This window comes from Monomorium pharaonis, chromosome 4 (assembly GCF_013373865.1).
Source record: "Monomorium pharaonis isolate MP-MQ-018 chromosome 4, ASM1337386v2, whole genome shotgun sequence".
Classification (NCBI taxonomy): Eukaryota; Metazoa; Arthropoda; class Insecta; order Hymenoptera; family Formicidae; genus Monomorium; species Monomorium pharaonis.
In genome coordinates this window covers 12913667-12926552 of record NC_050470.1, presented here as the reverse complement: position 1 = coordinate 12926552, position 12886 = coordinate 12913667, and the positions used below count along the sequence as shown (strand labels likewise).

The following is a 12886-nucleotide window of genomic DNA, read 5'->3' as shown; positions in this document are numbered from 1 at the left end:
CCTCTTTGCGAAGCTGGATGCCTTTCAATTTCGGGTCCGCGGCCTCATAAACGCAGCCAACCACCCATCCACCCACGCTATAGGGGTTGATCGGGATAGAAGGGGTCGCGAATGTAGAGTAGTTGAGTTACTTGGTATCGGTGTATTAGTGCGCACGTATATTTATGTGTGTACGCAGACAATTGCAATCTACAGGGGAAAGGGGTACAAAGCTGCGTGGAATATCGGGGATTGAAAAGCGGAGGAAAGTGTACGTGCACGAACTTATAGCAATACTTGGGAATGCGCGTATGGGGCGATAAGATAGTTTGATACACGTACACGACACACACATACACACACACACACACGCGCGCATGCGTGTATGTATGGATATGGAAATGTTATAGTAATGTTGATCAATCATCCGAATATTATAAGAGAGGAACGTTTGCATTATATAAAGATGTTTGCAATAAAGTTATACTTAAAATTGTACCGTGGCCTTTTGTAATGCATTTTTTATATAAATACACTAATGTAATCAGTTTTTACAAACAAACATAGTTTAATTTAAATTCTAAACAATGATTCTAATTTTTAATTTACGTACATCTTTAATCTCTATATCTTTCATTTTAATTTTGAACACCTTATTTCTGTTCAAAAATATTTCATTTTTGAAAAAATGCAATATTTTGAAATTAATATTGTCAGAAATCGTATACATTACCATACATCATATTCCTATTTGGCTATTTTCTTACTTCATTACTTTAATTATTTCTTTCTATTCGTTATGATAATTGTTTATGTAATATAAAGTTGATAATAACTTCCAAACAATTAAAATAATTATTTACTAATAATTATATAAATGGATTTTTATTATATGCTTGTGTTATGCAAACTCATAACAGGGTCAGAATTTCTGTAGGTTTTTATGACATTTTCAGGTAGAAATGTGTATATAATCGTAGATTTTATATAATCCTTATTGAAAACTTAAAGTTTTTGAAGATATGATCAATTTCTTAAAACCCGAGTATTTGTGAGATATTAATCAAACACTCGTTTGTCTCGTTTAATGTCATGCTAGAAAGTAGAACGAGCAACAGAGAGGAAGTTGCTTTTCCTCCCTCGATGAATATCTCAAAGGGGATGCTCCGATTGGTGCGCACATCTTAAGCATCACCCCGCAAATTTACACGCCTCTGCTTTCTTAGCTCTTTTGTGCAATATTCCTTAGACGAGTGTTATTTTCATGCATGTATGATAAAGATATATATATTTTACTCTACGTAAGTTCTCAGAAAAAATTTTTTTTAGCACACACAAATACAATAGCGACCTACGTAATACGAGACTGTGTTGCAAAGTTTTGCTTGGAAAAAATAACCTTCGATATAATAATGATATTTAATAGCGGAGATTGCTGCATAAAAACGTATACCGTAAAAAAACCATATTAATAAAAAAAAAAGAGATTATATTTCTAGAAGTTTCCCTCAAAATATTCTATGTAAGTAAATGACATTATTTTCAATAAAATTTAATTGTGTAAAAATTAAAATAAATACTCTGCTTATGAGACTAATGTAATATAAAATCGCTAGGCGATGCAACTTAGCCCTTTCTCCGAAGTCAAATGATGCTCTCTTGCATATATAAGGAGGTCACTTGCAACTTCGAAATCAGATCTCGAATCTCATTTTTTTCTAGCCGCCGTGCCTCGAGTACGACAGCAAACGTGGTTGGTTCGAGTACAAAAGTGGTTGGTTCGGCGGACCAAACTAATTAATCCTTATGTATTTTGACTTGCTGAATTTAAATCCAAGGTCAGAATTGTTGAATTGGCTTATTTTTTCCTAATTTCAAAAAGAAACACCTTTTTTATGTAGCTGTGTAATCAATAAATCGTTAACCATTGTAAAAATGGAAAAACGGTAAAGGACTTTTCTATTCAGTTTAATGCGCTCTACCTGTTTATAAAGATTGCATAAATTTTTACCAAACACCCTGTATATATAACGTGTACATAGAATATACATGATACAAATTTATGGGGGATTGTATGTTGCGTGCGGTAGGTCGTAGAAATGACTTGCTCGGGAGATCCCATAAATAACTTGCATGTTTATTTAAAAGATCAGGACAATATAGATGGAATAGCATCAGTGTGTAATTATATTTGTAATTTGTAATTCTCTGATCTAGCGGCTGTCCTGCTGCTATGGTGCCAGTCCTTCCGTGCGTCGGAAAGGGTCGTGGGAGTTGTGCAAAATGGTAAAGGACTTCTCTGTTCAGTTTAATGCGCTCTACCTGTTTATAAAGATTGCATAAATCTTTATCAAACACCTGTGTATATACTGCGCACATATGTGCAATATTATTTTAAACATCTTGCATATGAAATGTACATATATTTAACATTGTACGTTGTATATATAATCCAAATATATTAATGGATATACACATTATATAACATAATGTATATTCAAATATGAGATGTATATACGTGTAATATAATATGTATATAAGATGTATATACATTTAATATTGTGCGCTGATATACATACTAAATACGTAATGGATATACACATTATATACCATAATGTATATGCATACATGTACTATATATATATATATATATATATATATATATATATATATATATATGTATATACATATACATATATATAGATGTATATATGTATATACACACACACACACGCGCGCGCGCGTGCGCGCGTGCGTGCGTGCGTGCATGCGTTCGTGTGTGTGTGTGTGTGTGTGTGTGTGTGTGTGTGTGTGTGTGTGTGTGTGTGTGTGTGTGTGTACTATGCACATATATACAATATTATGCATGTATTATGTACATTCTATGTTTATGTTATGTATATGCAATAAATAGACGTACATGATGTATAAATATGTAATGTATAAGTCATGTAAATGTGTACCCCTTCAAAAAAATATTTTTATAAAAAAAACGTCATCAAAAATATATTCTTGTACAAAACAATTACGACATTCTCGTACAAAACAATGACGTCATATTACTTTTTTTTAAGTACAATACAGAACAAAACGCCCTTAAAATGTATCTTTGTACAAAACAATTTAGATTTGACATTACAAAATAAGAGTATAAGATTTTTTTTCTACAAAAGTAATGATATGAAGATAATGCCCCAACTATAAAAATGGGGGGGGGGGATGCTTATATGAACTAAAACATCTATTTTTTTATTATTATTCTTTGGCTGGCATTTATAGTTTGATTTTTCATTAAGTACATATCAGATTACAGATTGATATTGGAATTGAATTAAAATGTAACCAATCAGGAACAAAATCAATATTCTTTAACTTTTCTTTGATTGGTTAAATTCCAATCCAATCTCAATCTCAATCTTTAGTTTGATACTTAAACATGAAATCAAACTATAAATATCAGACTTTTATATTAAACTATTGGCTGTTGTGCGCCTGTAAAAAACATTTGTCAGGAAGCATATCAGCAAGAAATAAAGGAGATAATATTGAGCTGGCAAATAAGTATTTTAATACAAATAAATCACAAATATTACAAATAAATATTTTAATATAAATAAATATTTTATTACAAAAACTTGGCGCCGCTAAACTAAATAATTTGTTTTAATACAAAATCGCTTTTTACGATCTAACTTACCTACTAAAATAATAATTAAAATTATAATTTATCTTACAATCGAAATCGTATTAACATTATATGTATACGTATAACATTATTATACTCGCACGTATAAGAAGGAGAGAGAAAGAGAGAGTAACACACATTCGAACATATGCACACATAAGAGATTGAGATTCCTTATAAACTAAATTATATACTAAACACACACACACACACATTTAAATGCAAGAGAAAAGATAAGAGAGCTGGCAAATTATTCGGTTTAGCGGCGCCAAGATTTTGTAGTAAAACATTTATTTGTATTAAAATATTTATTTGTAATATTTGTGATTTATTTGTATTAAAATACTTATTTGTCAGCTCAATATTATCTCCTTTACTTCTTGTTGATATGCTTCCTGACAAATGTTTTTTACAGGCGCACAGCAGTCAATAATTTCATATAAAAGGCTGATATTTATAGTCTGATCTCATATTTAAGTATCAAACTAACGGATTGAGATTGAGATTGGATTGAAATTTAATTAATCAAAGCAAAGTTAAAGAATATTGATTTTATTCCTAATTGGTTACATTTTAATTCAATCCCAATATCAATTTCTAGTCTGATATTTAATGAAAAATCAAACTATAAATGCCTCCCAAAGAATAATAATAAAACAATAGATGTTCTAATTCGTATAAACATCCATTTTTATAGTTGGGGCATTATCTTTATATTATTACTTTTGTAGAAAAAAAACTTTGTACTCTTATTTTGTAATGTCAAATCTAAATTTTGTACAAGAATACATTTTTGAGGGCGTCTTGTTTTGTATTGTACTTTTTTTTAAAGTATTTGTAAATAAAGTGATTGTTTTGTACGAAAATGTCGTAATTGTTTTGTACAATACATTTTTAAGGGTTTTTTTGTACGCGTATACTTGGCGCTTTTTTTACCTTTTTTTAAAAGGTAATTTTTGTGGGGATTTCACTCATTTTGTAAACAGGTATCTTATTTCTTTATAATATATATGGGGATTCTTAAGATAATTTTAAAGTCTATATCAAATGAAAAAATTGAGATTAAGATTAAATCAAAATTTGACAAATTAATCTTAATTTTAATTTTTAATTTGATGCGGACTTAATAGGATGAAAACTCGAACTATACATATCGGCCAAAGTATAGTAATAAATAAGTAGATGGTATAATTTATATGCAAATTTATTTTAATTATTGCATTTTCTTTATATCATTTATACTTTTGTTGTAGAGATAAATTTTTTTTTAATTATTAGATATTTTAAATTAGATAATTTTGTTGTGACACACATTTTGTTAAACTAAAGTTATTTTATATATACATGAATTTACTTTTGAGCACATATATTTAGTAAGAAAGTACTTACTTTCATCTTTATCTTCCATTATTTTACTTAATAAATAAATGTTATAACCACATCAATTAGAGTTTATGTTATTTTTCCATTTATGATTATTTGTCCATATATGCAATACGTTAAACATATTTATTTTTTTACTTTTTGTAAGAAAAGTTCATAAAAATCTTTAGAACCTCTGAGCCAGCGGTTTCTTTTTAATTCGCGTCATCAATTTTAATCCAAGTATTAGATGATCCTTCTCTACATATACTTGTATAATGTCCTTCCTCAATACATACACCACTATGAAATATAGCATTCATTATTTTATATGATTGTCCAGCTATTAATACTTTAGTCGTAGGGATAGAAGATTTATTAAAATTACGTATTGCTTTTACTACTTTACCTTCTTAAAATGAAAATAATGCTAAATGTATAATAATTATATCGTTCGTCAATGTAAGTTTATTTTCTTAAGCAATATATCATTTCTTGTACAATGTTCGCATAACCCGTTATCTGATCGACACCAATGTAAAAATGTAACATGTAATAAGTCGTTAAGATTATAACTTTTTTTTCAAATTGTTAATAAAAATTGAAATAGCTAAATTATTATAACTGATTGTTTTTGTAATGTAACAAGAATTACATCGAGTAGTAGAAGTTATTTGATGCTCTACCAATTGCCTTACACCATTATAATTTGTACACAAAATTGTAAATTCGAGTGCATCTCGTTTTACGTTCAATGAAAATAATTCTCCTAAATATTGTCGAACATCAAGCGTATTTAAATTACGCATTCCATATTCATATCGATGCATTAACATACATAAAACATTTGATTTGTCACAATTAGACAATTGTTTTCTAATAGTATCTAAATGTAATAGATATTGTATAACCGCATTAGCGTAACATGATACATTAACTGTATTTTGAAAACCACGTAAAATTCAAGTAGTATTTATTTATAATGTTTGATTTTGACCATTCTCCTGAACAGAAGCGATTACTTTCGACAATGTCCATGGAATATCTTTCACTTTGCAGTGACGGTCTTTTAGAACAGAAATTGTTTCTACTCTTGGGTTGTATTTATATCTTAACCAATTATATTCGTCAATAGCTTTTCTGTCAGCTATCACTGAAGAAGGATCGAAGAACTAAAGAATCATTGAAGAAGCATTAATTAGATGCAACCCTTTCAGAGACATTACCCGTGACAATACAACGTAAACTTGACCGCAATTAAATATAGAGTTGCCTACATCCATAACAGCACTTGTAAGCTCAATTCTTGACATTTATGAATAGTTATTCCATAACTCACAAAGTAGAAATTGTTTTCTAATAACAAATACGTTATTCACCATTTCAAATTTGACGCTCACCCTTTCAATTAAATATTCTGATCCTGATGGCAAAAGAAGTTTGATTTTTTCTACGGTAGATGTATCTTGTACGTCTGACAACTGAAACTACTGTAGCTATTGTACTATTTACAAGACCCAAAGCAGCATCAATATTACGCCTTATCATAACTTTTACTCTAATTTTAATTACAATTTCTTTTGAAAGTCCAACAATTTTAAAATTATCATCATTATTCGATAATACTTTTAATACTTTTTTTTTTACATATGAAATACAGTTAATTGTATCTTCGGCAATTAGTAATATCTCTTTCGAAGCAATGCGATTTAACATAACTGCATTAAGAACTTCACACATATCACGAGTAAGCAATAAACAAACAGTGTCTGATGGAAAATTATCCATAAAATCACATATTTCCTTTAATCTAGATTCCACAGAATTACCTTTAAAAGATATTTTTCTACTTTTAGACCTTGTCAATGAACAAATACGAATTTTCAGTAACAATTGTCGATAAATACCATCCTCTTGCTGACGCATATTAATCGTCAATTCATCATAATGAAATAATGTAGTCAACAAATTAACGGCAATTAAAGAATTAACACATGTCTTAATTTTGTCATTAGATAATTGCACAAAAACAGGACCCTCACGTACAGAAGGTAATTGAAGCAAATCGCTAAATAAAAGAATGTGTTTTTGACTGAACCAACCCTCTTCAACATCATTAGTATCAAATATTTCACTCAATCGAAGATGTATATACATTAAAGTCTAATTCGATATCATTGACACTTCATCAATCACAAAAAGAACAACATCTCTGAGCTCTGCGCGTAAAACTTTCAAAACATGATTAGATAATGAGTAGGAAATATAGGGAGTTCTAAGCCAGGAGCTCCGAGGGGGATGCGGGGCGTGATGGAACGTTGCGTGGCGCGGCGGGGTATGACGTCACGTGGTGCGGGGAGACTTGTAGGCGCGGGGCCTGACGCCATGGGGAGGAGTTTGGGTAGAGGTGATGTCATCTCTTCGAGAGAGTTATGGGAAACGGTCCATGTAACATAATAAGGGATACACTTGTGGCATTTTAAAATCAATAAATTTTTGATAGGAAATCGATTCCTGTAGTCCTTTTTATTCTTTCGTGCGCTTTGACTCGCACTTATAGCGCGTTCTCGTTCCCACCCATTGTGGTAGTATCCGGCGTGCATTGAACATGTTTTATTATTCTGCGTATTTTATTAAGATGTTTATTATAATATTTGTTTAAAAATATAAACAATTTCTCCCGCCAAGGCGCCGATATCTCGGCTGCTCTTAGATAAAAAAAGATGTAGCGTTGAATTGCAACGCTCGAATCTCTTTCACTCGCACTTATACTGCTTCTACCCATTACGGTATCCGACATGCATTGAACATGTTGCGATGGGTCCATTCCGTTTCACGCATTGAATACATAGATCGCAGCCAATGCGCTGCGCGCATTGAAATCGTTCCGTTTTCGTTAATGCGCCTATGCGTTCTTGAAAACAGAACGGCTTTTGATGCATTTGATGTGAAACGAAAATGGATGCTACTATGGTCACAATGGACAACAAAACATGGATAACAGTAGCCACATTTTTATTAATAAATAATCTACTAATACGGGGAATTCAACTTTGTTTATCACGTATTGTGATATAAAATATCGGTACGCACAGAAATGCGATACGTATTTACATCAGTCGTAACGTCGTCAGTTCATTTTAAAAATATATTCTATATATTGATAATAATTTTTGTATCATTTCTAAATGGTTTATGAAAATAATAATATAATCTTTAAAAATTATTTTTTGAAAATAAATTTGTAAAATATTTATAAATATTTATGATAATATTTTGTGCTATCTGGGATGTAAAAGGACAACGATACGCATCTGCGCATGTCCGCATTAACTGCCTCTAGTCTGAGTTGTAGTAGCTGATGCGCGCTTAATGCGCTAGAAGGGGAGGGATTCTAGGGAATCCTATGCGCTATCAATGCGCGCATTAGCTGAAACGGAACGATTCTCTATGCAGTTTATGCGCTCGATGCGTGAACGCACCCGATATGTTTTATTATTTTGCGTAAATAGGAATACTAGGCCGGTTCTGGACCATGAGTTCCGAGGGGGGTGCGGGTGTGCGGGGGTTGTAGGCGCGGGAGGGTGTTACAGCGGGGAGGGATGACATCACACGGGGCCCCGGGAAAAACGGCTTATCAGAAGTAAACTGATATCCCGCTTATTAGACGTATTAGTATCTAGGGGTTTTTGAAATCGCTGATTACGAATCCGTTGTCAGATTTTTAAAATTCAAAATGGCGGATCCAATATGGCGGGCATAAAATTAAAAATTTAACTAATTTTCGTGAAACTTAGTACAAATTAAAAAATTAAAAAATTAAAAAAACCAAAAAATGGAACTGAAATCTCGCTCGTCGTCAGTTGTGGGTAACGCCAAAAGCAGGACTCATTATAATTACCAAAAGTTTTGAACGTATATAAATTTATCACTTTCATCTTTTTTTGAACAATAATAAAAAGATCTAAAAATAGATATGCCATCAAAAACCTGAAACATTCTAAATACTTGATTTGGAATAAGTAAAATTTTGACGACTGCCATATTGAATCTGCTATTATAAATTTTAAAAATCTGGTTACAATGGATCTGATTACAATGAGTTTGTAATCAGCACCCCAAAAACCCCTAGATACTAAGTTTTACGAAAATTAGTTACATTTTTAACTTTATTTCCGCCAAATTGGAACCGCCATTTTGAATTTTAAAAATCTGACAACGGATTCTTAATCAGCGATTACAAAAACTCCCAGATATAGAGCTTTGTAAAAATTGGCGCTCTTCTCTGAGAGCAAATAAATTTCTTTCAAAAAACAGAAAATTTTGGGTATATATTTATTTATAGCAAGTAAATAAATACAAATTTGTGGTCATATATATTTTTAAACATACCCTACGGTATCTCAAACTATCAGAAAGCAAAAAAACTGACTTTAAACGATTAAAAAATTGTTAAAATAATTAAAAACTGGAGAGACCTTGTGAGTGTGCCACTCACAATTAGTGGCTCAAAGGGTTAAGTTAGGTTGTAAAACTGTATACTGTATAAGTATAATATTGTACCGCAATTGCTGTTCTTCTTCAAAGGCCTTGCATTTGCTATTTGAAATTGACTCTTTTTCCTCAACATGCCTCTAGGAAAGATAGACCAAGAAACAATGAAATATGCACAAACCGTTGCCACAATCTTGTTTTCCCTTTACAGAGGACTTTCGGGGCTGTTCTTGATAGCTTATTTAGAATGCTCCATGAAAATACTTCTGGCACATGGATGCACTAACAGATCAAAGTTTGTCCTTTGTCTTGCGTTCACTGATATGTTGCAAATTATTAATACTTGCAAATAATCCTACCCATCAGTAAGCGTATCTCCAGGTTGCACATGGCACACTCAGACCCATGTCTTTGCGCCCGACCTGTGGACTGGAGTAGACGCAATAGCTATTCTTGTTCTCTATATTACTTTGCATATGAAAAGGAAAATGCGGGCCGCGTGAATGCCGCGGAACTGCACAGTGATGTGTGCGTGGAAGCAGCACGTTCTGGCTTGACGTTATGTAATTGAGTCAGATAGCTTGGGCATCAGAGTACTGGGTACTATTTTTGCTTGCCAACATTATTCTTTTTTTTTATAGTTCTAAAAAGGCAAAGATTATAAAAAGTATATACATTTAATTTAAATTTAATGTATGCTTAATACTTATTTATTAAAAAATACATTTGTATCACATTTATCCCAGAATGCATTTTATGCTTTGAAACAATAAAACAAAATGTTATTTATTTTGTACACGTTTACTGTGATGTGTTGTTTCCATATTATGTTTTCATATTATTACTTATATTACTTACTTTTTATTGATAAGTAATATATATATTTTGGCCCCTCCCAATGTGTCTCCCACGGCCTCTCCCGCGGTCTTGCCTGCGGCCTCTTTTTTTATATTTTTGCCTCCGCGTTGCCAGCGAGGAGCTGTAAAAAAAAATAAAACATTATTAATAAAATACTAATATTCTTTTTTTTATCAAATTTAATTAGAAAGAGGCGAATAAATCACTACAAGGTCTTAGCGTAGAATATAATTGAAACATGTGTTATCTTAGCGTGAATTCAAAAAACAATGTATTCTCTCAATCGATACATGATGATACGCGTCTAATTAACATAATATGTGTGCTTTCCAGCACTAGAATGAGTGAGCACTAGAGTGACACACTGATTCTTTCTCACACTAACGGACACTGTGTTACACTGTGTTTTGCTGGAAAGCACACTATATACATATACTATGTAACCTGAGCTACATATACTATGTAACAGTTTTATAATGTGTTTGTATTGAAAATGATCTGATACACGACAGACTGAAACGTCTACTTTACTTATGTCACACTAAGATACGTTTTCTATGCCAATACCTTGTAGTGGCTCATTCGCCTCTTTCTAATTTAATTTTGATAATTATTATGTTGAGCCTTGAAAAGTATTTTTACTTACGTTTTGTATGTTTTTTACTTACGTGCTGTGGCAATGACGGTGGTGATGGTAATGGTGGTAGTGGAGGTGGGGCCGATGTTGACGGCGACTGCATAAATCCTCCCCACGGCCATATCCATGGGGCCCATGGGTACCATGTTGGCGGGGCTGATGCCACCATCGCCGTCGCCATCGGCATCGGCAGTGGCGTCGGCGGTAGCGATATCGATGGTGGTAAGGCCGATGTCGTCGGCGGCGGCGGTGATGGTGGTGGTGGTGGTGGTGGTAGGGCCGATGTCGACGGCGGCTGCGACGGTGATGAGGCCGACGTTGTCGACGGCGGCGGTAGCGATGGTGGGACCAATGTTGTCGGTCCTGCCACTGCTGCCGTCGTTGGCGGCATATTCGTTGTCTGCTGCACATGCAGCTTCTCTATTTCGAAAGCTGCATATGTTATTATCTCATCTCCCATCGAGTCTGTCTCCATCATTCTGAAAATAAATTTATTCTTTAGTTTAGTATCGACGGATATCGTAGGAATGTATATTTCTTAAATATTTGTAGTATTAACGGTATAATATACTTACATTACCTAGGGAGAAATACGAAATCGGATAGACATCGATCAGACGTCTATCAGACGCATCTAAGCTAGATCGATAGACGCATCTAGATAAACGTCGAAGTAACCTTTTTTAAACGCGTATAATAGACGTCTAATGTGCAACCTTATTATAGACGTCTAATAGACATCTATAATAATGCGTAACTGTATTATAGATGTATAATAGATCTATCTTTACACGGAGAGAATTTTTTCTTAGAATTTACCTTCAAAATCAGTCGTAGAACAACACGGACTTTGAAAAACTTTTTACTATACTTTTAGTAAAATTTGATAAAATTTTACTAAAATTTAACTAAAACATTTTACATTGCAGAATAGTTTAATTAGATTTTACTCAAATTTTACTAAATTTCACTAAAGGCATAGTAAAATTCTTCGAAGTCGGTGTTGTTCCACGATTACCATAATTTTGAAGGTAAATTCTAAGAGAAAATTCCCAGCAAACATATAGAACATTGCAAGCTTTTGACCGCAAAAAAGGATTAGGGAACACAAGAGAACACGCGCAAATATTTTCACGAGCCTATATATCATACAGATATATTATATAGGCTTGTGAAAATCCTCGCCGATAACGAGAACGCCTGGACGAACGCACTCCCGACCGCAGAAAGGTTGGGCAGTCACGACAAGAGAACGCGCAAGCGACCGATCATATACGTTAGATCGATATTTGATAAAGAATCAAGATGCCGGCCGCTCGAGCTAGCGGGAACATGTGTCCCGCTGGCTGATTTGTAATGCAAATATCATTATGTTCACGATTGAGCTCAATCACATACACAGATCTCGACACACAATGATCGCGGAAAGAGACTAATCAGACACGATAAAAGAACGCAAGCGGCAAGCGATCGGTGACACGTACACTTGATCATAAAAATCCAGCGCCAAGACGCCGAAAAACGGAAAGACGAGAGTCCTATGCGCGACACAGATCAGTATGCAAACACGTCGAGCGTTGGAAGCATCAAACGTGTGCGCAGCACTTGTGTGCAGGAATCAAATAATTAATAGATATAATCTTTTATATGGAAGTAATTTATTTTTTAATTAATTTCAATTAATATCAATAGAATTAATTTATTTCTAATAATTAATTAAAATTAATTAGAAAATAAATTACTCCCATGCAAAGTAATAAAAATTTAAATTAAAAAATAATGCACTTTACTTATTAATTTTTAATAAGTAATTATTTCTTTACTAATTAATTATTTTAAAAAGTAATCCAAAATGGAAAAAATCAGATTAA

At 32.8% G+C, this 12886-nt stretch overlaps 1 protein-coding gene across 2 annotated transcripts; it reads right to left on the bottom strand.

Annotated features, from left to right (window-relative positions):
- Positions 1–8847: 8847 nt before the first annotated feature.
- Positions 8848–12683, bottom strand: LOC105831790 (proline-rich receptor-like protein kinase PERK2). 2 transcript variants are annotated; one of them, XR_004962995.1, is made up of 4 exons: positions 11591–12683; positions 11047–11494; positions 10379–10499; positions 8848–10163 (listed from the first exon to the last, which is right to left on the bottom strand). XR_004962995.1 is itself a non-coding variant. In XM_028190459.2 (2 exons), the coding sequence occupies exons 1-2, from the start codon at positions 11491–11493 to the stop codon at positions 10467–10469; spliced, it is 480 nt and encodes a 159-aa protein (XP_028046260.1). In that variant the 5' UTR covers positions 11494–12683; the 3' UTR covers positions 10171–10466. The 2 variants fall into 2 exon arrangements, 1 of the variants encoding a protein (XP_028046260.1); XM_028190459.2 differs by lacking the exon at positions 8848–10163 and having other exon boundaries at positions 10171–10499; positions 11047–12683.
- Between the last annotated feature and the right edge of the window lie 203 nt (positions 12684–12886).

Bases quoted from the DNA above. Each gene is read 5' to 3' on its own strand.
- LOC105831790 (XM_028190459.2), bottom strand. From the start codon at position 11,493: ATGATGGAGACAGACTCGATGGGAGATGAGATAATAACATATGCAGCT. The intron at 10,500-11,046 runs GTAAGTAAAAAA...TTTTTTTTACAG, and splicing joins CACCGTCATTGCCACAGCAC to CTCCTCGCTGGCAACGCGGA.